The 26,409-nt window shown below is 42.0% G+C and overlaps 1 protein-coding gene, 1 long non-coding RNA gene and 1 pseudogene across 8 annotated transcripts in view; 2 read left to right on the top strand and 1 right to left on the bottom strand.

Moving 5' to 3' along the window:
- Window positions 1-661: 661 nt before the first annotated feature.
- Dennd1b (DENN/MADD domain containing 1B) overlaps window positions 662-26,409 on the top strand; it is a 212,335-nt gene continuing 186,587 nt past the window's right edge. For 3 of the 7 annotated variants that reach the window (XM_006529718.3, XM_006529717.3, XM_030255029.1), the window contains exons 1-2: window positions 751-838; window positions 3,119-3,183. In XM_006529718.3, coding sequence (XP_006529781.1) covers window positions 3,166-3,183 — 18 coding nt within the window. In that variant the 5' untranslated portion in view covers window positions 751-838; window positions 3,119-3,165. Of the gene's footprint in view, window positions 839-3,118; window positions 3,184-4,673; window positions 4,782-26,409 lie in introns of those variants that run through there. The other 4 variants (NM_001166501.1, XM_006529716.4, XM_006529719.3 and 1 more) reach the window with 4 other exon arrangements.
- 4930596I21Rik (RIKEN cDNA 4930596I21 gene) lies at window positions 14,610-16,199 on the top strand. Its single transcript, NR_108103.1, has 3 exons — window positions 14,610-14,835; window positions 15,045-15,193; window positions 16,115-16,199. It is a non-coding gene; the product is annotated as an RIKEN cDNA 4930596I21 gene (long non-coding RNA).
- Window positions 20,825-21,433, bottom strand: Gm18553 (predicted gene, 18553; annotated as a pseudogene).

The following is a 26,409-nucleotide window of genomic DNA, read 5'->3' on the forward strand; positions in this document are numbered from 1 at the left end:
CACTGCCTACTGCTTCCTTATCTCAGATCCAGTCTCTTGCTCTGGATTAAGGTACCTACCTATAGCTCAGGTGTTGAAAACACCAAGCCAGTGTTTGTCACTGCTTACAGAAACACATCAGGTTCCACCTCCTCCATCCTTCGTGGTGCCCTCTCAGCTCCCCTAGAACGACACTCTAGGGGGCCTGCTACTGTGTGTTCAAAAGTTAAGTCCCTGGCTGTGCGTCCGGTGTCTGCGGCAGGAATGTGTTTCCCATATGTGCCGGCAACTGGAGCCTGTCCTTGAGCAGTTTGGCAGAGCTGGTTAGCAGGTGCATGAAGTCTGAACATTCCTGAATCAGGAGGGGGCGGCTCTGGGTTTCCGAGAGAGCACTACCGGGGCCACGGGCAGGAGTGAGGCGGAAGTCAGAGCATCCACTCGAGCTCCCAATTTGCAATGAATGGGAGTCGTGATGTGGGAACCCCGGGGCAGAAGTGCTTTCCCAGGCCGGGGATCGCAGGAGCCGGTGCCCAGGACAGCAGGAGGGCAGGTCCTGCCCGGAGCCCGCGCGGCCAGGTGCAGCCGCCGGGCGCGTCCCCGTGCGCCCCCTCCCCCTCCCGCCGACTTCCTGGTTCGCGGAAGGTGGCGAAGCCGCCGCCGGCCGGGTCGCGGGAACCGAGAGGCGGGGGCAGGGGCAGGGGCGGGGGCGGCGTCGCCGCGGTGCTGTCCCCGCGAGGCCGCGGAGGGCGCCGTGGGCCAGCCGCCGCTCGGAGCAGCGCGTCCCGGACGGCGTGCGGGCGTGCGGGCGCGGGGCGACGGCAGCCCCGCAGCGACATGTGACCATGGACCGCAGGACCAGGTGAGCGGCGGCGGGGCCAGGCCTCCGCGGCCCCGGGTGCGGCCTGCCCGGTACGGCCCGCTGCGCGGAGGTCGGCGCTAGGCCGCAAAGCCTGCCCGGCCGGCGACCGGTCTTCCCCGGGCCGGGTCGGCCGTGCGCCGCGGCGGGCGGGCGGGCGGGCGGACGGGCGGGCGGCTCTGCGAGCGGTGGTTAGGGAACCGCTCCCCCGGCGTTAGGATCGCCGTGGTTCCCTTTAGGGTGATTTTTCAGGGTGGCCAGGGTTGCTTTCTGATGCTTTCCCTTCGTTTAAAATGAAAGCGGTGTTTGTTTGTGCAGCCGCTGAGTGTGTGTGCTGCTTGCAGAGTGGTATATGCACTAAGGTGGCTCTTCACCATTGGCCATTTTACTTGTAGGGAGTAGGTAAAAAGCAATTTGAATAACGGTGGCGGCTCTGCTTGGAGGTGTCTTAGAGATGGGTATTTGCAGCTTTTTCTCTGGAAACTTTACTTTGGGAAGAAATCTCGTCTTCTTTGACCGCCCCCTCCTCTTCCGTTCTACCTCACTGTGTGTTAGAGCCACAGTGAAAGGCCCTGTAGATTGCAGAGAAGTATTACCGAGTCAGGATTTATTTACCTAAGACAAATTCTAAATATCTTATGAAGATAGAAATGTTACACATTTTAGAATATTTCCTTTAATATTTGACACCATAGAGGACAGGGTGATTAAAAAAAAACACACAACTTACTCTTTGGACAATTTATTGTACTATGAGGGAATTAAAAAAAAAGATAGCTGGAGCCCGGTTTATGCTCATGAAACAAGTTAATAGCGGGTGGGATGAGGAAGTGGAGAAGTGGATATTTATAAATTAATTTGTATGGGTTGTCTTTCCCTCCAGTTCTAAAGAATGTCATGTTATATATATATATATATATATATATATATATATATATATATATATATATATATATTTAAAATCAATGTTTGTTTAGAAGTGAGAGATAGCATTAATATCTTAAAGAAATTATGTATTAAACAAGCCAATGTACAAAGGCACTAGTCTTAACAGGGTAATTGAAATATACACCATCACTTTTGTGCATTGTGATGTCTTTTCCTTTAACAGTCCCCTGCCTCTCCCTCCCATTATGGTCAAACCCAAGGCTTCAAGCACTCTAGGGCAGATACTGTGCACTGGTGAGCTACATCCCCAGACTTAATCTTATACCTTCTGATGGAAAGAAACTCTACAATACCAAATTTTTGTTTGCTTTGAGTATCTCACTATATTTCAGTCTGCCTTTTGAAATGTACCAAATAAATGGGCTAAGCATGTAGTATAAGAAATTAGGAAGAAAAAAAAAAAAAAAAAACAAACCCAAACTAGTACTTGTGAAGGAACTGAAACAAACTTTCTGTTCTGTGTGTGTGTGTGTGTGTGTGTGTGGGGGGGGGGATTTAATGAGGAGGCCAATGTCCAAATTCCTTAAAAATAGTTGATATTAAGAAAATAATTTTTGTTAGGTTTTGTTACCTTGGAGTGTGTGAACAGCTCTCTACTTTGAGCATGTTCAAGTACAATAAAGATTTCAGGAAAGCCTGTGTACAATATCCTATCTATGGAGAGCGTGTCTGTGAGTCTGGAATCAGGTTTTTATCCTCTGGAGAAAACTGGCCAGCCTATGTTAGATCTGTGACAGTGTGAGAGGATGCTTAAGGGTGTACTGGCTTTCCATTTTTGATTCAGGAGGGTGAAAATACTACTCTACAGTGTTCTTTCCCACATTGATTTGCTGGTACTCTGAGATGGGCAGGGTGCATTATAGGTGAGAAAGCATTCTGACAGCTGACACACTTTGCCCCCTGATCCAGAACTCCAAAGTCTGAGCTATAACTCTTATCAAACTGATAAAACATTTTCATGTCTATTTTTGCTACCAAGTCGGGAATATCATAGAGTATGCTGAGACAGGAATAAGACTAGATTTAGAGTGGTGGTGTCCTCGGGAGGCAGAGGCAGGCAGGCAGAGGCAGGCAGATCTCTGAGTTTGAGGCTAGCTTGGTCTACAGAGTGAGTTCTAGGACAACAAAGGCAACACAGAGAAGCCCTGTCCCAAATAACAAGAAAAAAAAAGTCAGTAAATTATAGGGATGGAGTTTTCAACATGGAAAGGCTTTGGGCTTAATTCTTAGCACCACAAAAGCCCACATGTATAGGAATATCCTTGTATAGAAGCTTTATAGATAATGGCTATTTTTCTGTGCAAAGTAAATATAACAAGATTCTCTTTATTTTAGGGAAAATCCAGAAAGAACTTTTGACTTGGTATTGAAAGTGAAGTGTCATGCCTCTGAAAATGAAGGTATGTGTGTTTCTTTACTCCCAACGTAATCGAGTGTGTCCAGACAAGTGTTCCTACTGTGTTCTGCCGGAGCATGATAGTGTCAGGAACCTGATAGCTCCAGGTGTCTATTCCACTATCTCAAATTGCTAGTGGTAAAAGAGAGCTAGGCCTTTGCTTTGGGGTTGTAGAAATCACGGATGCTATCTGTGCAGCTTGGATTTCAACCTGCAGCTCAGTTTTGTTCCCCGTTGACAAAACTGCCCTTGTTCTTGGTGGGAAGGGATGCTTTTGCCATTTTCTTTCATCTGTATTTGAAAAGTCAGCACCATTAAACAGAAAATAACACAAATTCTCCTGCTAGTACCAAAGGCACCTTCAGCAGTCCCTCCTGATGTTTCTGGAGTGAAGTGTGTAGGCTGAGTAGCCTCTTGGGTAGGGTTTATTCTAGTTGCACAGCACTTGGGGAGGTAAACATGGGTGGCATAACTTGGAAGGTTTTCATGGTCAGACCTATACACTCTTATGGAAAAACAAATATTTACTTTTTAAAGTATTGTGACTTCTGTCCATCTTCCATCACTTTTGCTATAACATCTGTATGTTTGGGAGTGGCGTATCAGTCACAGACAAAGGGGCATCTCGTTTTTGCTTATCTTGTGCATGGTATGTCTTCATGGCTGTGTGTAGTACAGGGCTCATTAGCAGGATACTTAGCCCCAAATGGCAAGGCCAGTAAGTGTGGGGTTTTCTGGAAACCAGTTAGCCATCCTGAAGCCTGGGAGGAAAGTTTCTGACATTCTTAGTCCGAAGTCAGCAATTATATACTCTTAAGTAATTTGGCTCCGCACACCTTAAAATAGAGGAGCCCAGCCCAACCCAGCTGTGGTGAAATAGGCATGCCTAATTTTAGGTAGGAAATCACACGCATTCTTGGCTCCAGAATGCTCGTGTGCTTCATTTCTGGTCTGCTGGAACTACAGCTCTGCTCAGGTTTGCAGGCTAACAAGAACTCCTAAGGTTCTCCTCAATTAGAGAAATCATCTTCATTGCTCTCTAGGTCATTTGTTCCCATGTGTTCTCCCCAGGCACAGCCATATCCTCTGTGCAGTTTGGGAATGTTCCAGCGAACACACACACTTGTGTATTAGTTTTTCAAACCCTACTTAAATTTATAGTGTATTGATGGTATGAGTTAGCCTTAAAAGAACTACCATGATATTAACCTCAGGTGTGTGGAGCAATGCTCATCAGATATGTTATACAACAGGAAAGGTTCTTTTGGGAAGCATCGGCACTTTATCATTGTGTGTGTTCTTCAGGTCTTATAAAAGCAGTCTTATAAAAGTATGAAACTGCTTCCTATAACAGCTGGTTTGCGCATGTGTTAGAGAGTCCGAGACCTTCGTGTAATGGCTCTGTGGTTTTGTCCTTGCTTCCTCCCTTCGCTCCTTCTGCTTTTTATGACTGGTTATTCCAGTGTACAGCTGTTACTAACTTCTTTTATTGCCATCTCGCCTTGTGGCTGCTGTAAAGTCAGTGCTTTCCAGGGACGTCTTCATTTGTATTTTAGCAGTTTATATGGTCTGGCAAAGTGGGACATATCATAAATGGACAAGGTAAACAATTTCAGCCCCTCCTCAAGCTGGTCAGTCCATTCTTTGTGCCTGTGATTTGTGAACACAGTAGTGTCTATGTTCCTGTGTGTGAGTGAGTGCTAGCACATGCTTGCCATAGTGTCTGTGTAGAGGTCAGAAGAGAATTTCAAGTGTTGGCCCTTACCTTCTACCTTGTTTGTGATGGGGTCTCTGTTGTTCCCAGCTCCTGTGTATACCACCAGGCTAGCTGCCCTTGGCTTCTGGGGTGGGCTTGGGGAGGTTGTCTGTCTCCACCTCCTGTTTCCTCCTGGAGCTGGGATTACGGATGCCTACTACCTCACTGAACTTGAGTTATGGGAATCTGAACTTAGGTCTTTACATACGGGAGGCAAGCTCTTTACCCACTGATCCATCTTTGTAGCTCAGAGAATTGTCAGGACTACCTCCAATCAACCCCTCCCCATCCCCCAACTGGGACATTGTTAGAGACTGAACTTAATACCACATGCACATTCTATGAAACTTGGAACCACCGAGCTGGAGCTTCAGCTCCTCATCCATTGTACAGCAGCTTCTAAAGACTTAGAACTTCTTTTCTTCTTTTTTTCTGATACTGTTTCTCACTATCTTGACTACTGTAGGTCAGGCTGGCCTCAAACTTGGGATCTTTGTACTTTAGTTTCCTGAGTGTTAGGATTGGGGTGTGCCACTACACCTGGCTTAAAGACTTCCTTTAAAGCTATTTTCAACCACATCAAAAACATTACCTTTTCCTCCTTCACTGATGCTTTAAATCTTATAAATATAATGAATATTTTAGGTTCTATGAAGCTATAATCTTTTATGTCCTAAAAAGTCATGGTATTCATAACTAAGTGGGCTCTATAGACGTATAACTTTATGCTAGATTGAGAGATTGATGTGTCTATAATCTCTTATTAATTACCTTTTTTATTGGTAAACATATAAAGGGAAATATGTGGAAATTCTTTGAAAAGTATTAGCATATTTCTTTTTTAACTGTCAATACTTGTCTGTTTTATCAAGACACTGGGTTGTATTTTGGCTTGTTTGGAAGTTTGTTTCATCATTATGATCCACTTGGAGACTAAGCCATGTAAATTAGGCGTTTGACAGTCTGCATAAGAGGGATGCCATTGGGTGAATCATTAGCTCTTATTATGAAATTACAGTCCTATCATCTGAAGGGTTAGATACCTTGTGGTGTCTAGATGGCTATCAGCAGACCTTGGAAGGGGAGAAGGAGGGGGCCGTGGCTTTTTTTTTTTTTTTTTTTTGAGACAGGGTTTTTCTGTGTAGCCCTGGCTGTCCTGGAACTCACTTTGTAGACCAGGCTGGCCTTGAACTCAGAAATCCGCCTGCCTCTGCCTCCCAAGTGCTGGGTTTAAAGGTGTGCGCCACCACCGCCCGGCTGGGGCCTTGGCTTTTATGACTCTTTCTTTAGAGCCAGAAATTTTCTTTGCTAAAATCCGTCAGAAACTGTCTTGTTGAACCTCAGTGGCCAGAGTTGTCATGGCTATGACCATTACTTAGGAGGACATCATTGACCCTGTAGGGATGGAGGGCTGTGGTCAGGGTCATTGTGATTGGCCTGCTAAGTAATTTGCAAGGAGTAGATACTAGGAGACTAGCCGAAGTATTCTTTGTAAAGGGTCGTTGAGAGCACCACTTTGTTCTTTTGTTGGCTTATTTCATCAAATAGAAAATGTGCCCTGGGTCAACATTTTTACTCTTCATGTCAAAATATTTGATATTCTCATTCATTTTTTCATCATATATATGGTCAAATATAAAATTAAAAAATAAATTTTATTTCTCTTTATGTGAATGTATGTGTGCACAAATTGGTGCCTATAGAAGTCAGAAGACGGTTGGGAGTCCCCTGGAGCTGGAGTTCCAGGTGCTTGTGAGCCACCTGGCCTGGATGCTACTGGAACTGACCTTGAGTCCTGCAAGAGCAACAAATGCTCTTACTTAGTTGGGGACTCATTTCTCTAGTTCCCAGAGAGAAGTCACTAACTAACTGTTTTGGTTCATTTGGATTTGATTGGTTAGTTGGTGAACTATAGCTTGACATGCTGTCTCTTCATCTAGTCTGTTGCAGTCTGCACTTGTTTCAAGGCATTTTATTCTTATTTCTGGACACAACACATTTTAGAATACTGCAAAATAAGTTAGTTTTGTTTTGATTCTCTACAGTTTTGAAGCTTGCTCTGAGAGAACTGATTATGGGTCTCTGTTCAGCCTCTGGTTAATAGAGTTGTTTCTGGTAATGTCTTCATGTTGGCTTTGTCCTCTTTTTTTTAAATGGAGACTTTCCTGGTAAGATAATCTTCCAGTAGCTTGTATTCCAGAGCACAGTGGCACGGTTTATATCTTAATGCTGTTCTTGGTGGCTCTCCAAGCCTTTGCCACCCTTCTGCTCGCCCACTTTCCCACAGAGGCAGCCAGGGAAGGAGAGAGAGCAGAGACAGCCTGCTGGAGTTCTAATAACAAAACTTATGCTCCTCTGCTGACAGCACTTTCTCCAAAGAGACGGACATTTCACAGAAATGAAAACTAACGCTTCCTTAGTCAGAGATGCCTTCTCTAAGGCTTTCCTTTTTGGCTTCAGGATTCTGCTCTCTCTGTGTTGTGCCCTTCCATCCCCGTTGCTAACTGTAAGAAGTAGCAGCAGCGGCAGCAGCTAATATTTATGGAGTGTTTACTTGAAGCCAAGCACAAGTCTGTAGAAAAAAAATGTACGAGGTTCTTTTGTTTGTTTGTTTGTTTTTGTTTGTTTTTTCGAGACAGGGTTTCTCTGTATAGCCCTTACTGTCCTGGAACTCACTTTGTAGACCAGGCTGGCCTTGAACTCAGAAATCCGCCTGCCTCTGCCTCCCGAGTGCTGGGATTAAAGGTGTGTGCCACCACACCAGGTAGACGAGGTTCTTAAGTCTTACAGAAATCTTATGGTATAGGAAGTGTTACTCTCTTGAAGAAATTAAAAGCCTAGGGAAATGAAGAAATTTGTCTATAGTACTGTCCCCATGCTCTGAGTTTAATCACTGTCCCAGTGCTCTGGCCTGTTTTTATATCGTGAGGGCACAAAGTATTAATGATATGTGCTACAGGTCATTTAAAACTCGAATCCTATGTGTTTTCTGAAATTAATAAATTAATTATAATTCCTCTTAAAGCAATTACCACACTTTTCCTGGTACAATTCTCTTTATAGACTGAGAAGATTGGATTCCCCCTCTTCATTTATGACTTATGTCTTCAAATTAAATGCTTTTGATCTAACACTTCTAGTTATTAGCAGTTTCAAACATATCCTTAGTAAACTTTGTTTCCTTTATTTCTGTATTATTTGGATTATTTCTCTGAGGATCAAGTCCCTTTGCTACAGGGTTTTTTTTTTTTTATCTTATTTTACTTTGATGAGATCATCCAACTTGGTATTGAATTATCTACTTCTTAAATCTCCAACTCATGTTAATAGTTTGACAGCATTCATTTTCTTAAATCAGAATCTTAAGTTGAATAATTTTTAGTTTCCCCTGTACCATGTAGAAAAAAGCATTTATTAGCCTGCATTTCACTATTTTTTCTCGATAGTGTGATGATATAGTTTGCTGCATATTAGCATTTTGGGACTCACTGTGTTCATAAAGAGTTTAATAGAGTCATGCGTAGCTATAGAGGTAGCTTGATTAAGTGTCTGTTTACCTTCTAGTAAATTTTCCATGAGCCACATTATTTATTTTCCTAAGAGAAAGCTCACCACAGACTCTGCCATCCTGAGTGAATACAGGATGAAAAAGTGTATCAATTGGATGTAGGCTAGTGCTGGCCATCGGACCACATGCTGAGACAGTTAATTCAGAGACCTACTTGCAGAAGTTATTTTAAACAACAACTGTGCTTGTAGAGCAATTTTAAACACAAACTGGGTATGGCAGTACAGGAGCACTAGTGAATGAAGAAAGAAAGAAAGAAATGCAAAGGAAACAAAAATGGCTGCTCTTGGGTTTCGGCACCAAATGAAAAAAAGAATTAAAAAAGGAAAGGAACTATGGCTATTCCTAGGTGTGGTGGAGGAGTAAGTTTATTGTAGGTATGTGCGAGAACATAGAGTGCAGTTAGAGTGGAAGAGTCCAGGGCATGTCTGACCAGACTGAGCTGAGCCACATGAGGAGAGAGGGGAGCTAGCCCAACAGCCAGCAGGCAACCAAAATGGTTGTATTATATAGGGAAGGACAGTCCTTTCTACCTACTGGAAAGTTCACGGTATGGTAGGATATATCAGTCAGGAGGACCCTGCAAGGAGGACCCTGTAACTTTTAGGGACTGAGGGATGCAGAGACAATCTGGTGTCACTCTCCACTTTGTTCCAGGTTTGAAACCTAACAGAAACATATTTGTATATAGAGTGGGCATTGCAGTATCTCCTGCATTCTCACATTCTACTATATAGTGAGACCACATCTCCAAAGACACACACACACACACACACACACACACACACACACACGCACACACACACACCATGGAGATATTTTGATGTACTCAGTGCGTAGGTTTCTCATATCAAGTATTCCTGCTTCCCTTCCTCTTCTCACATCACAAGAATCCAGTCAGCCCAGGAGTAGAAGCGCTTTAGGAGATTTGACGTTCCTGACCAGCATCAGAAATTCTGCAAGTCAAATGGACTTAGAATCCCTGTCTTAGCATACTTGGTCTCTGTGCATTAACATGTGCGTGCTGTGCAAGTCCTTCTCTATCCAGATGTACTAGGGCATATTAGGGCAATCTGTACTGGAAATATTTATATACTACTATGTTGCTCAAGAAAACGAAACTACTTCATTTCCCCGTAGATACTAACTGGGAACAAAATTGACTGTGGTTCTTTAGAACCATATTCGTGGAATATGCCATTTCCCCAGTAGCCAGTAGTGCAGAGTTCTTTCATGTTTGTGTGGGGTGAGGTGGTAGGGTTTCTGCCCAGAGCTGCTGCCCGTGTAGTGTAGGTTAAGTACCACTGGGTTAGATGTGCTCCTTGTGACTTGGGGAGGGTGCAACTGAATTTCGTACTCCATGATGTGGTCTTAATAGCTGCTTTAGTTGTTTCATGTCTTTTGCTGCCCCTGTAGTCTGAGGTTGACTCCTTGACTTTGAATTTTGATGGTCCTCACTGTGATGTGGGGCCTCAGGACCCCCACTTGTGTTCACTGTCCTGTGCAATACTTGTGACAATAGTCTGTACCCAGGAGATTTCTCTTGTGTTTTCATGCTGTTTCCTGTCTTTTCCTGCAAATATGTGTGTTTGATTTGTGAGTCTGAGGCAATATTTGTCTACTGTGGTATACATTTTTACACTTAAACACTTAAGATTCTTGTGTTTTAAGATTGAATTGATGTTGCCGGGCAGTGGTGGCGCTTGCTGTTAGTCCCAGCACTTGGGAGGCAGAGGCAGGCGGATTTCTGAGTTCGAGGCCAGCCTGGTCTACAGAGTGAGTTCCAGGACAGCTATACAGAGAAACCCTGTCTCGAAAAAAACTAAAACAAACAAACAAACAAAAGATTGAACTGATGTTTCAGGCAAAGTGGGACATTATTTGTATAAAAATTCATGATAAGTTGATTTATTTCAGATAACAATTAATTGTATCTATAGAAGAATGTGTATTAGTGTAATGGGCCAGTCATTGGCCCTGGATTGAGTTTTGAGAGGTCTTTATTTAGGAGGCCATAGCTCAGCAGTAAGTTCTTGACTAGCATGGGTGAGGCCCTGGATGACATTAATGCTCAGGACAGTAGAATGAATCGGGGAACTTGCAGTTTCCTAGAGGGGAAGTTGCTCTGTTGTTTTAACAGTTGTGAGCCTCTCTCTTCCTGTGGGGCTGGGGCAGTTACCTGCTACCCAGGGCTGCGTCAATCCCAAGCACTTTGTTAGAAAATTACCCAGCTGCTCCCCCCCAACTCTTCAAATGACACATCAAGTGGGTGGGTGTCACTTGAAGGACTTTTATGAGTAAGTTTACAGTGAGGTGTGAACAACTGATAGACAGCCCTCAAGGGAACATTGTAAATTAAAAAAAGCCTTGTAAACTCAGACTAATTAAAAAGATACAGTCTAGGGCTGGAGATGTAGCTCAGTGGTGAGAACCTGGCTGGCATGTGCGATCCCTCGGTTAATCTGCATCACAGCCAAAGCATGACAGGAGATAAAACGGAAAGCAGGTGTGGCTAGCCATAAAGGAACAGTCTAGTTGGCTCTTACTGGCTTTCTCCCAGCTTCATTAATGTTCGGTAATTTTTGAATTAGTGGCTTTAATAAGTATATAAGTATATTTAGAATATATGTGCAGTAAATTCATTAAATTTTCTTATATGTATAACTTTCCCAGTTAATAAAATAAAGTTGTAGCATCATAGTTAAAGGCCCTCAATTATGTTCTTATTTGCCTGAGTAGACTTCAAGCTAGATGTTTTATAGAAATAGTGATTAAAAACAATATTTGGCATTCATTCATATTTGGAAATATACCAGGTATCTATATATTCAATTATCTTTACTATTATTATAGGAGATAGAGACTGTTCTTTTCAGGAAGATAAATGGAGGCTGAGAAAGGTTAAATCATTTCCCCAACATGCACAGCTTCAGGAGGTAGGCCTGGGATTTGAACCTGTTTCTGTGCTATGGAGCCCAAGCTCTTAACCATTAGGCTTCTCGTAAATCAGTTCTTCAACATGAGTGAGATATTTCACAGTGATGTTTATAAAGCCAGGCATTTTTGGAAATCCCTAATAATTTTAAGTTTGGCTACAATTGTTTTATTATTAATTATTATTTAATTTTAAGATTGCATTTCTTTATCATTTAGAGTGCATGTGGACATGCACGCTTGTACCATGGCCTGGGTGTGGAGAAGGTCAGAGGACAATCTGCAAGCACATTTACTCTCTGAGCCATCTCACTGTCCCAGAGTTATAGTATGGTATTCCTATAAACAAGGTCGAGGGAAGATGTGCCTAAGCACCATGTGAATGTTTAGTCTTCTCATTCCTTCCAGGGAGCTTTTCCATGTGCCAGTTAGAGTCAGGCACAGGTAAAAAGATGGCATTGTTGAATGGGGTGTGTCACTTTCAAATTATAATAATGCAGTACAGGCCGTGGTATGTAGCAGTAACACGAAGTTACCCACCCCGCTCCACACCCTGTTTTTGTGTGTGTTTGAGGACAGGGAATCTGTGCGGTGACGGAGGGTGTGGTTAGTAGACATTCCCCAGCATCACTTGGGTGGTAGGTGATTATCGTTTTCCTATTTAAACTCTTGGGAATGATTCAGAGGAGATAGACTGTTTTGGTATGAACACATGTAATGCAGTGGTCCTCAGCCTGTGGAGCGCAACTCCTTTGGAGGATTGAGTGACCCTTTCACAGGGGTCCCATATCAGACATCCTGCATATCCGATATTTACATTATGATTCACAACAGCAGCAAGATTACAGTTAGGAAGTAGCAACAAAGCAATCTTATGGCTGGAGTTCACTGCAGCATGAGAAACTCTATTAAAGGGTCACGGTATTAAGAAGGCTGAGAACCACTGAGCTAAAGAGAAAATCCAAGAACTCCTCCGGCTAGTGTAGTGCAACCTGTCTTGGCTGGGCATTACTGGCTCTTCCAGGCTCCTCAGTGTGTACAGTGAGTTTAGCACTGGGAAAGCACCTGTCGAGCTGTCTCAGGAGTCTTAGTATTTGAGTGTATTTTTTTGTAGCAGTGCCGGGGTTGAGCTCTACACTGAGCCACATCCCCAGCCTCTGGGCTGGACAGGCATTGCTCTCCTCAGCTGGCATTGAGGATTTACTAGAGGTTGCTCATCAAACTTGCTTTCTTTATAAACACGTAGTTTGGAAAATGAAGTTAACAGAATTTCAAAACAACACCAACAAGGTGAAGAGTAATTTAGGCCACTGACATCCTGAGTGTTGTCCACTAGATTTTCAGCTGTTGAAGTCAAGTGCTGGCCTCACTTGAGACCTTGGGAAGTTGTATATGAATGAATGGTGTTCAGAATTACTTGGCAAAAGTGAAATTAGAATAAGATTTGTACTCCTCAAGTCTAGTGGGGATTTTGAAATCTTTTAGAAAATGTCAATGTAAAAGACTGAAGGGTTGCAGATCTTGATCATCACATCAAATGGGTGCTCCATTTAAGACATTTTAAAGTAGGACTGTGATAAACCACAGACTGTGACTTGGTAGGCAGAAATGATAAAGATCAGACAAGGCCCTTCCTCTTTCAGTTCCTTCTTATTTGCCACTCGAACCTGTAAAAAAAAAAAGCATATAGCTATCAGGATAGTATATTCAGTGGTTATCTGTCATGTGTAAGTTTCCAGAAATTAGTCATTTCAGAAGTAGATATTTCTGGGGTTGGTAGAAGAAATGCAGTCCTATAAGGGTGTGTTTGGTCATCACATTTATAATTAATTACCATCAAGCAGGCTTAATACTTTGTTTCCCGAGCAGCTGTGAAATATAGCCAACTACTATTTATTTATGTGCCTTCTAGGCCTTAACATTAGCTAGATTTAGACTCCACCTATTCAGGTGTGTTTGTGCTTGCAAAGATTTATTATTTCTAATTATGTGTATGTGTGTGCCTGTGTATGGATGTGTGCACAGGAATGCAGGTGCCTGAGGGGGCACCTCAGGGTGGTGTTGGACTTGAACTCTAGTCCTAGGCAATAGTGTTCAACCATTGAGCAATCTGTCCATCCATATAGGTGTGTTTAATGCTTAGGAACAAGACATATCTTTAGGGTCTGTGTATTGTGTTGTTCCTGAGATAGTATGCATAAAAATGCTTTAGAAGGGAATTAGAAATAGTTCCTGTTAGAGTCTAAGTATTTCAGGTCCCAGTTATGGAGCAGGAAATTGTAAATATTTTGGGATTGCTTTTAAAGATCTTGAATAACTTAATTTTTTCCTATAAGTCAAATAGTATTTCTGTAATAGTTGTAAAGCAACTAATGAACTTAATTTATTTGGATTAATAAACTGTTATCACATTTACTATCTATCTATCTGTCTATCTATCTATCTATCTACCTTACACACACACACACACACACACACACACACACACACACACACATTTTATTACCACAGAGGACGTAAACACTAAGTTTTGGTGCTTATTGTTTTGCTGACACACGTGGCTTCATGATGAATACCTGCAGTGCAATCTTGACAGTAAGGGGCAGCATTTTTATCAAGATTGTATGTTTACTGTGAAAAAATCTAGATGTGTTAATAAAGAAATGTAGGCTGGAAATTGATAGGAAAAATTATAACATGCTAATGTTTAATGGCAATTATAGTATTTGTAGTGACATCGAATGCTTATCCTAATAATAGTAATGTTGACATGCATTACTTGTTTTGACACAGGATTCAAATATGTAAATATTTGTCTGATTTCAGACTCACAGTTAAAGACATAGTTAGATCCATAGTATTCTGCGTACAGTGTATCATTTTGCTGGGTATGGCCGGTGAGGCAGGTGTGCCTGTCCTAACCCTTTGCTGTTGCCGTGCCTTTGATAATGAATGCACTACTGACTAGGAGCATGTTATTGGCCAAGTCCTTTGACTTGAATTGCTTTCATTTTTATATTTGTAAGACCTTTGCATGCCATATTCAGTTTTTATGAGACCCAAGAACATAGTTGTGGAGAAGAGTTTTGTAAATTGTGCTGCTGAACGTTCTAGAAGCAGAAGTGTTTATTTGGTTCCTAAGCTCTGTGGTGGTTATCTGTGTTAAGATTCTAATCGCTTGAATAAGAACTGTCAACCTGGAAGAAGGGGCAGCTTCATGGAAGTCAGCGACTGGCTTCTTCCACCTCTCCTATTTAGTGTTGTGGAAGCATTAGGGGCAGACTGAAGACTCTGAGCTATTCTGAGCTCAGAAATTAGTTTTGTACTACAAGAGAAATTTGGCAGAGAAGTCTGCATCACCATAGTGATAGCACCAGTTAAACTTGTGTGTGTTTCAGGTGAGACAAGGAAGACATTAGCTGTGGCTCTGCCCTTCCTCCCTTCTCCTTCCCTTCTGTGCCCTCCTCTCCTCTCTTGCCCCCTCCCTCATATTCTAGCACTGGGGATATGATCCTTGGCCTTGCGATGCTAGGGACATGCCTTGCCACTGCTGTACCTCCACCCGGACATACCTTTCTTGTTCATCCCCCGCCCCAAATGTTCACAGATGCAAATCCTAGTAAGATGGGAGTACCTTATGTTTGTAAGTTGTCAAACTTCTAAGAGTCAATGTTGAGAAGCTCACAAGTTGTTATGAGTCTGTTGAGAGTGAAGACATTACACAAGTAAAGGAGAGTATCAATTGAGGGATCTGAGGTAATCAGCTAAGTTCTATAAAAATCAATCCTAACAAGAGGTTATGAAATTTTGGGAAGGACTGTTTTGCATTTCAGAGTTTTTCAAAATTTGGAATATTTTTGGGTATATGTATGTGTGTGTGTATGTGTAAATTTTACCTATATATAAAATAATTGAGTATCATTTTAGATTTTAAATATATACATATAATACATATATACACACATACATACATATAATATGCATATTCATACATTCATGTGCCATATCTGGGAAAGGAACCAAAATTTAAAATAAGATTTAATTTATTTATAGCTGAAGTTAATTTATAATACATTATATATATACATATATAATTTTTTTAGATTTATTTATTTATTATATGTAGCTGTCTTCAGACACTCCAGAAGAGTCAGTTCTTGTTACAGATGGTTGTGAGCTACCACGTGGTTGCTGGGATTTTTACTCCGGACCTTCAGAAGAGCAGTCGGGTGCTCTTACCCACTGAGCCATCTCACCAGCCCCATATATAAATTATTGAAGGTATATATACATATATATGTCTGTGCACACACACACACACACAAACACACAGAGCTTGTTTATACCTTTTGGTGTTTTGAGACAATGTCTCAGTCCTGAATTGGCATGGAACTCACTATTTAAATCACCTCTGGTAATCCTTCTGTCTTGGTACCCAAGCGCTGGGTTAGCGCTCGAGGAGGTCAGATGTGGACGTTGCCACCTGCGATGCCGTGCTGATGCTTGTGGTGTCAGAGTTTGAGGGTGTGTTCAGAGTTTTGGATTAGGAATGTCAGTCTGGACTGCAGTTTATAATTAGAAAGGTAGTAAATGCAAGCCTATCTACTAATGACATCACGTCGACATCTGGATTTGTTTATAACTTTCTTTCTTTTTTTTTTCTTTTTGTGTTTATAGCATTTTTATTCATAATAGCCAGAAACTGGAAACAACATTGCTTGAATAAAGATTGGATAAAGAAAATATGGTACATTTACACAATGGAATATAGCTGTCTTTGCCTACTGTGGGGAGCGGGTGTGGCGGCAGTCCCAAAGGCGCCAGAGACTGCAGCTAAGTCATATGACTTGCACCTGACTTCCTCATATAAGACACAAACATCTTGAGTGCTGCGCAGGTGTACCAGGATACAGGTGAATCCAATTTGGTGGAGATTTGCCCCTGCTGCCCTGATTAGCTGAAGCCTCGTGACTGGCGAGGGGGCATGGCCTGCTGTGCGTGGATGGGAACTGAGAGTATAAAAGGAGTGAGAGGCCCAGGGTTCGGGGGAGATATATAAACAAGGGAGATATAAAAACAAGGGAGATATAAAAACAAGGGAGATATAAAAACAAGGGAGATATAAAAACAAGGGAGATATAAAAACAAGGGAGAGATATAAACAAGGGAGATATAAACAAGGGAAATATAGAGAAAGAAGAAACAGGACTGAATAAACGTGTGCAGAAGGATCCTGTAGCAGCGTCGTTCTTCCTGGCCAGTTGAGCACGCAACAAGTGGTGCCGAAACTCACGGGGGCTGGTGAGATGGCTCAGTGGGTAAGAGCACCCGACTGCTCTTCCGAAGGTCCGAAGTTCAAATCCCAGCAACCACATGGTGGCTCACAACCACCCGTAATGAGATCTGATGCCCTCTTCTGGAGTGTCTGAAGACAGCTACAGTGTACTTACATATAATAAATAAATAAAAAAAAAAAAAAAAAAAAAAAGAAAAAAGGGGGAATTGTGGGGAGCGGGTGTGGCGGCAGTCCCAAAGGCGCCAGAGACTGCAGCTAAGTCATATGACTTGCACCTGACTTCCTCATATAAGACACAAACATCTTGAGTGCTGCGCAGGTGTACCAGGATACAGGTGAATCCAATTTGGTGGAGATTTGCCCCTGCTGCCCTGATTAGCTGAAGCTGCATGCCTGGTGAGGTGGCGTGGCCTGCTGTGCGTGGATGGGAACTGAGAGTATAAAAGGAGTGAGAGGCCCAGGGTTCGGGGGAGATATATAAACAAGGGAGATATAAAAACAAGGGAGATATAAAAACAAGGGAGATATAAAAACAAGGGAGATATAAACAAGGGAGAGATATAAACAAGGGAGATATAAACAAGGGAAATATAGAGAAAGAAGAAACAGGACTGAATAAACGTGTGCAGAAGGATCCTGTAGCAGCGTCGTTCTTCCTGGCCAGTTGAGCACGCAACAGCCTACTTTCTGAGTTCTTCTTTCTTCACCCTTCTCCACTTTTTTCTTCTACCTTTTCAATCCCCTACTACTATATAAGAGAGCAAAAAGGATAGAGAGGAATGGAAAGAGATTCCTGAATAAAGTCAGGGGTTTGGAAAGGAATAACATCATTAGACTACTTCCTGCTGATTGGTGGCTTCAAGTTTCTTGAGGCAAGTTGTTTATAACTTTCTTGGTTATGAAATTTAATTGGAGTCTTTGAAGTAAGATTTTGTTAAATTATTGATATACATCTTTTTTATGGGTAATATAATAAATTTCATGGAGCTTGTATTTGTCAAACTTAATTTGCTTAAGATTTTGTACATTATGTCTCAGTTGTAGTGTTTCTCAATTTTATTTATGGCTGCCATAGAAAATGCCAGTAGTTGTGTGGTACACCTGGGAAATAGGCCTGCAGTGACAGGGGGTCACTCTGCTGGGCAGGCCAGGGTTGCATGCTCCTTATGGTCTCAGTCTCCCCCGTTACTGACATACACTAGACATTTCCTTCCTGCCTTTGTGGTGAGAACCTACTTTTCCCATTGCTTTCATCGAGTGAAAGAGTGGCAGAACTCTACAGTGAGAATTGACTTGGAAGAATTTGGGCTAGAATTATGGCGTAATAAGCTTTTTGAGTCTAAGTATGTATGTATATATGCGTGTATGTATGTATGCATGTATGTATGTAAGTTTGCTTGTTTGTATTTGTTTATTGGTTTTTTTGAGGCAGATGTTCTTTGTGTAGCCTTGGCTGCACCACCTACCTCTGCTTCCCAAGTGCTGGGGTTAAAGGAGTGCACTACCACCACCCAGTGAGCCTTAGTTTTTAAAAAGTCTTTAAACTGAGAGCAATTAAAGCCCCTTTTCTTTTTGTCATAAAGCTGTGATAGCTGTGATGAGTAATAGAAATAGCAAATCGTACATGCGTGCGTGTACATGCGCGCGGGCACACACACACACGCACACTTTTTTTTTTTTTTTTTTTTTTTTTGAGACAGGGTTTCTCTGTGTAGCCCTAGCTGTCCTAGAACTCATTTTGTAGACCAGGCTGGCCTCGAATTCAGAAATCCGCCTGCCTCTGCCTCCCGAGTGCTGGGATTAAAGGCGTGTGCCACCACCACCTGGGACACACACACACACACACGTTTTAAACAGGAATTTTCATTATAATTTAAGCAGGCACATTCTTTTTAATATTCCCTTTCTGCACTGTATGCGTAGATACATTTTTAATATATATTGAGGTAATGACACAGTATACCAGTGAGGGCTTTTGATTTTAAATCTTGTACAGGGGAGAATTGTAGGATTTAACAATGACAATAAAAATTAAGAATTATAAGGATGCTTTGGCCTTGACATCAAAATCTACAAAGTAGGTAATTATATTAAGTTTGCTAATCATGATTGGCAAAACATTCTGTTTCTCAGTCATGTAGCTGCTTTCTTCGGGATAATCCTTCATTATTTAATAAAATAACTTTCTTCGGGATAATCCTTCATTATTTAATAAAATAACGTGTCTGATACCATTGGTGACAAGTTTTCTGGTTTTCCTAGATGTCTGTAGAGCTGTTGTGAAACCTGACAACTTGTCACAGAGCTGCTGGCCATGGTGAAAATGTGAATCAGGACATTTAAGTGTCTGCCACAGTTTTATACCAACTAGAGCCTGAAAGTTTTATTGTTGAGACCTCACTTTGCCTCATGTTCCTAGGTGGTATAGTGCAGTGGTTCTTGGGTGTCACCGTGAAGTCATCTGGTAAGATGGCTGGACAATATGCTGTGTATCTTTTTGGGACACTGCTTCTTGTCTACAAGTGTGAAAGAACAGCATGTTCTTTTTCTTGGAGACCTGTTGTTATTTCCTTAAGTGTAATTCAAGGAAGCACAGCCTCTGTCCCCAGAGGCTCTGCACTGCTGCTGGTGTGTAGGCCGCTCAATCCTGCTCACTTGGCTTTCGGTTTCCGTTTCTCCTCCTTGTCCACTTCCTCTGTTGATTCCATCTCCTCTTCCACGTTCTAGCTGGATGTATGTCATCTTCTGCCAGTGTGCGGGGAGGATGCATTGCACTGGTCACTTGTTCTTCCACCTTTAGTTAACTTCTGTTTTAACTGTCGTTCTGCCACTATAGGAGTGTGTCTGGTCTTCAATGACCAGCTCTGTCTCCAGACATTGAAAGCATTCTGTTTAACTTCTGTTCAAAGTCTCTGTGGCACATTGTTCCACTGGATGCTTGTTCATCTGCTGAACATACACAAAGGCCCCCCTTTCGATAACCATTTCAATTATACTAGTACACTGGCTTCACTGTGCTGCTTCTGTAGTGCTTAGCTGATGCTTGCTCCTGGCCACACTGCCGTTTTGCTGTAGTGCTTAGCTGATGTTTGCTCCTGGCCACACTGCCGTTTTGCTGTAGTGCTTAGCTGATGCTTGCTCCTGGCCACACTGCCGTTTTGCTTTTTGCTCATCCGCCCTTCACTCTCTGGAGTCCCCTTCCCTGTTCTCTAATATTTTCTCTCTTATTGTCAGATCATCTTTTAAAATGTCACATGATGTTAAAGGAATGTGTAGATAACCCTATGTCCAGCGACCAAAGAAGTGTGCAATTTAGTGAGATAGAAATAAATTTAGTGCTTACTAAATTAGATTTTTAAAAAGGCACCACATGGGACTGCTTCTCTCATAAAGACAGAATTCTTGAGAACCAAGTAATTACAACTAATAAACTAGTATACTCTGCTTTTGGGTGAGTGCACTTCCCTACTGTTACTGTGCTTGCTGAATACTGCCACTTCTTGTTTGAAGATTACCGAGAGGGTGATGGGAAGAGCTGCTCTGAATCAGCCAGGAAAACCATGGCATTACAGCTAGCCTTTTGTCTTTGTGTTTTACTACATAGCTTTTGGGGTCTCCAGATTTAAAAAAAAAAATCCCTTCAACTTTTTTAATGCTGGATAAGGGAGGAGGAGGAGGAGTGATGGAACATTTATTTCCCTATGACTCTCTTCCTTTCACTTTTGGCACGATTTTAATAAACACTCAACACTGACTAAGTGTTACACTGAAGGGCTATTTTATGTTTAGTATATGTATGCTGGCAACATTGCATCTAGTAGCTACAGAAGACCAGTTCTCCCTCTGGCTGTGACTGACAGCAGGAGGCACCCAGCCAGCTTCATTCCCACGGTCAATCTGTGCTGTGCTTCACGTTGCTTTTATTGCAGCTCTGATATAGTTATGGTGACTCATGCCGTCATGTATTTCTTTCTGTTTTATTAACGTTTATTAGATAGAGCAGCGAGGACAGAGTGTGGGTCCCAAGGGCAGGATGGAACACAAGAAGCAGTGCAAGCATCTCTTGCTTGGTGTGTGCCCTTGCTGCGGCTCCACTTGGGCATCTTGTTGTGGGCATCTTGAAAAAGTGGTCAGGCAGCAGGCACACAGTTCTCTCCATTAAAGAGGCACATGAGAACCTTCTGATTGGGAACTCATCCAGGCGCTTGGGCTCAAACATACGGTTCATAAGTGAGAAAATCCACAAAGGTGAGCTTTCCCCTTGTAAACTGTGGAATTTCCCCAGGAGTAACGACAACGTGTGTTTAAGTTGCGTAGGTAGCTATTCCTAGCACTGTGGCGTCAGACTTTCAGGCCCCTGCTGTAGCAGAGCCATACAAGTTGTGAATGGAAGTCCATGATTCGCTTTCTCCTGATGCCCACTCCTGTCTTTTCTTCTTTAGTGTCACCACACGTGTTGTGCTTACCAGTGAGGTAGCTCAAGACTGCATTACTCCAGGTGATCCTTATCTCATCTGTGAAGTTGAATGGTTAGGGAAATCCGGACCAAGCTTGAATTTCCTGTCCAGCCATTGACTCTGAAGGTAGTCAGGAGCATCCCCACACATGCCTATTTCTGCTCATAGCTGTCATCAGTGCACTCCAGGAGCATGCAGATGAGTGGCCAGCCCTAGGGTATTCCAGTAACCCAGAACCATAGATGGCCTATGACAACAGTTAAGGCGCAGGCTTTCTCTTATTCCTGGGTTATGGTATTGTCTGGCTGATTGGCTCCATGGAAGTCCCAGTTCTGCATTGCATTTATATTTGTGTGGTGTTCTGTTGTGGGAAATACTGAAAAACTGAACCGGCCAACTCTCAGTGGGCCAGGTCACACTGCTGTGCTCCTGGGGGAAGCCTCCTGCCGCCCTAATGGGATTGGACAGGGGAAATCCGACAACAGTGTTCTAGTAAATTCCTTAAGTCAAATTTTCAAATGCAATAACTAACGTTAGTGTAACGGAATTTCATATCCCTGGTGTGGTGCTGTGTTCTCTGAAGGCTTTTGGATGAGCATGTGCTAATGGATGGTAATGCTGGCCTTTTACTAATTTGCCCTCCAACTCCGAAAGTCAGATAGTTTTCTCTTTTGATATCCTGTATAATATCTCCCCCAATTTTTTAGTATGCTGCTCATATAGGTATATTACTACTACTAAAATTTACAAAATATCTTTCCTAATTATTTATTTGATTTTTATGTCAGTCATGTAATAGACATTAAAATGTTGAAGAAACTGGTGTATAAAGATGAAGTGACCACACATAGATAACTGGGAAACTTTAGTTCTAAGATTTATTCTAATTTTAACACACATAATTAAAAACGAGTAAACTATGAGTGGCCTAGACGAGTCACTTGATGGACTTTAAATAGAATGAACTTGTTCTTGCTGAGCTAGGTTGGCCATGAATACCTTATATTGCTGCTGTATGTCTATGTTGATCTGTGAGTGTAAACACTTCTAATTTAGGCTCATCATATACAATCCAAATGAATAAGAAGATAATAGGAAGGAACTAGAGGCCACTTTAAATGCCGTCCTATGAGAACATCATGGCTAATATCTTGTTATATCTTTATATAAATCTCTGGATTTATATATATATGAATATATATGTGCATCGGTATTTCACATTGTCGTAAATGGTCTCATCACTAACTGACAGTTTAGTTTAGACATCTTTGCAGTTCTGATTTGTATGTTTTGACATAGTGTCTCACTATGTGGCTCTGGCTGGCTTGGAACTCTATGTAGACAACTTTCACACTCAGATCTGCCTTTCCCTGCTTCCTAAGTGCTGGAGTTAAAAGTGTTCACCATGCCTAGGCTCCCTCTAGTTCTGAAAACAGATATCTATTTGAGATTGAATTGCTCTGAGAATCCCATTGTTTGAACCTGCTATTCATGTATCTCATTGCATGTGGGTTTTTTTTTTTGTTTGTTTGTTTTGTTTTATTTTGTTTTTCAAGGCAGGGTTTCTCTGTGTAGCCCCGGATGTCCTGGAACTCACATTGTAGATCAGGCTGGCCTCGAACTCAGAAATCCTCTGAAATCCACCTGCCTCTGCCTCCCGAGTGCTGGGATTTCAAGGCAGGGTTTCTCTGTGTAGCCCTGGATGTCCTGGAACTCACATTGTAGATCAGGCTGGCCTCGAACTCAGAAATCCTCTGAAATCCACCTGCCTCTGCCTCCCGAGTGCTGGGATTAAAGGCGTGCGCCACCACGCCTGGCTATATTGCATGTGTATTGTTATATACTTTAAATAAATACTTAGGGATGTCAGTAACTTTTAATACATGTTGGCTGCTTATCTCCTCACAAAAGGTCTGTTCCTTTATTCTTGTGAGTTCTTTGAGAGTTTTTGTACAGTGTGCTTTGGTCATATTCATTCCCCTCCCCAAAGTTTTTCAGATCCAAGTCCTTTCTTTTACCCAGCTTTCTGTCGTGTTTTGTTTTGACACATTCGGTTTGTGTTGCTCAATCTTGGATGTGTGGTCTTCATTCTTGGGAGAGTGGTCCATTTACCAGGGACTGCAGTTTCTAGAGAAAACTGTCTCTCCTTTTTTCAGCAGCTAGCAGTTCTGCCATCAGCTTCATGGCTAGGTAGGATTGTGTGCCCAAGTTCCCTGTTCATCCCATGCTGGGATTTGGTCTGGCTTGGGCTCGTTCAGGTTTTGCACATGTGCCATCCACTGCTTCAGGCATCAGCACTCCTTCAGCTCCTTCTTTCCTAGGGAGCCCGTGGAGGGCTGGGAAGATTATATAGGTTCCCTTTGTGCTTCCCAAATGAAGGTTGAGGGATGCACCGATCCTGGCTATGTTACTAGGGGTTCCTTTACTACTGTGTCCAGTCAGCAGGGATGCGTGCCCTTTTCTGCACTTCATAAGCTCTCTGTGCATTCATCAGTGCTCTCAACCACGTGAGGTTTCACCCCTTGTTTTAAGAAATTGGCGAAATAGTTTACTTTGGTATATAAAAATACTTCACTATTTCATCAGTATTAAGTATTACTCAAGCAGTTTAGATCATTTGATAGTGATAATCTTTGAAATTACTTTCAAACTTTGAAACTTTCAAATCTTTGAAATTACATTGTTTTCTAAATGTACATTCATTCATTCAAGTCTAGTTGAGTAGCATATACCATAAAATCTTTAAGTATAAACATTACTTTAAAAATAAATTACATTTTTGTGCATGTGTTATATGCGTGGATGCATGCATGGCATGGCATGTATGGAGCTCATAAGATACCCAGTGGGAGTTCGTTTTTCTTTCTAGCGTAGAGGTTCTGGGGATCAGACTCAGGCCATGATGCTTTGATAGCAAGCACCTCTATCTACCAAGCCAATTCATTGCCTCAGAAATATTTTACTTTTTAGAGAAGCTTAGAATTTACCAGGAAATAATGACTGTCTTATATGCTGAGTTTGAAACTTATGGGAAGTCAGAGTTTCCATACATTTCTTGCCCTACAGATGCACAGAGTTACACAGAATGGCATGTGAGTTACTAAAAGCAGTGGCTCTCTATTGACATAGCATCTTCTCACCCAATGTCCACACAGACTTCATTGTTCATTTTTCTGGACATGTTTAACAGATTTATAATGCTCTCTGTCCAAGGCCATACCATGACGTTCTCATTGACACTCCATTGTCTCTGCAGTGACAGATGTTTTACATCAGTCTGGACAATTTTATAATGGTCCACACTCTCTGTTACCGCATGACACACACAGTAGTTTCTCGGCCTGACAATCTTATCTGTTCCTGCTGGTTAGCTTCCTCCCAAGTTTGAATGTAAGAAAGGCAGGTGACAACCTCCAGTGTTGTTACTCAAAGGTTGCTTTTTAAAATTTTTTTTTTATTTTTTGAGCCTAGAATTCTCACTGGCCTGCAATCCATGTAGTCTACACTGGCTGATAGCAAGTCCCAGGGTCCCAGGGATCCGCTTGTCCCCTCCTCTCCAGCCTTGGGGTTACAGGTGTGCACCTGTGGGCTCTGAGAGTCTAACTCCGGTCCTTACGCTGCATAGCATGGACTTCAGCCACCAAGCCCCCGTCCCCAGCCCCAAAGTAACTTCTGTGTTTGTTGCTTTCACCGAAGATTTATAGAACACTAGGAAGGCATCAGAGATGTTTCTGATAAAATTGTCTCGTTACAATGACACCTTAACTATGTAGAGAAATTCAAGTTAATTGAATTAAATGACTATAACCATTTGACACTAAAGATCTATTTGCTGAACAATCTTAATTATGAATTCAATTTTTTAAACAGATAAATAAAAAATTCAAATTTTTTGTATTTTTCTTGTATAATTTTGGATAATTTGCATTTATTAAGGAGTTTTCTTCACTTAATTCTAAAATTAGATGGGACAAAGCTGCTAATATAATTTCTTACTTTAAAATTTTTAAATATTTATTCATTTTATGTATGTGAGTACACTACATAAAGTCGCTCTCTTCAGACACACACCAGAATAAGGAACCAGATCCCATTGCAGATGGCTGTGAGCCACTATGTAGTTGCTGGAAATTGAACTCAGGACCTCTGGAAGAGCAGTCAGTGCTCTTAACCGCTGAGCCATTTCTCTAATTCCCTTATTTTCAATTTTTGCAGTCACTGGATCTGGAAAGATCCGGTTTGCTTCCAAGATTGATGATCTGTGTATCATCCCTGTCTTTAATAGTGTATCCTAGGTGCTAACCAACTAGGGATCTGGTTTATTAAAACAGTTGTTTTTTTAAAATGTTTACATTATTATTATTATTAAATCTTTTTTTAACAGTCCAGTTGTTATCCCCCTCCGGGTCCACCCTCCGACATTTCCTCATCCCCTTCCTCCTCCCCTCTCTACGAGGTTGTCCCCTCCTCACTCCACCAGACCTCCTCCCTTCGTGGCCCTTAGATCTTTTGTGGATTAGATGCCTCTTCTCTCACTGAGGCCAGACCCATCAGTCCTCTGCTGTATATGTGATATGGGGTCTTATATCAGCTATTGTATGCCGCCTGGTTGGTGCCTCAGTGTCTGAGAGATCTCGGGGGTCCAGGTTAGTTGAGATTGCTGATCTTACGATGGGGTTGCCCTCCTCCTCAGCTTCTTCCATTTTTCTCTAATTCAACCGCAGGGGTCCCCAGCTTCTGTCCATTGGTTGGGTATAAGTGTCTGCACTGGCTCTTTTAGCTGCTTGTTGGGCCTCTCATAGGACTGCCATGCTAGGCTCCTGTCAGGAAGTAAAACAGTTATTTTAATCTGTTTTGTTGTTTTCTGCTCATTATTATTTTGTTTTTATATTTATTTTGACTTTAGTTTCTTTAGGGCTTCTTGATTTGGAAACCGAGACCACTGACCTTAAATATTCTCTAATACAGTGGTTCTCACCTTCCTAAGGCTGTGACCCTTTAATACAGTTCCTCATGTTGTGGTGAGCTCACCCATAAAATGTTTTTATTACTATTTCATAACTGATTCTGCTATGTTACTGAATTGTAATGTAAATATATGTGTTTTCTGGTGGTCTTAGGGAACCCTGTGAAGGGTCTTCAATACTACTAAAGGGGTTACAACCCACAGGTTGAAAACCACTGGTCTAATACAGACATAAAAACATAATTTTATTTTT

The sequence above is a fragment of the Mus musculus genome, chromosome 1, assembly GCF_000001635.26.
Source record: "Mus musculus strain C57BL/6J chromosome 1, GRCm38.p6 C57BL/6J".
NCBI lineage: Eukaryota > Metazoa > Chordata > Mammalia > Rodentia > Muridae > Mus > Mus musculus.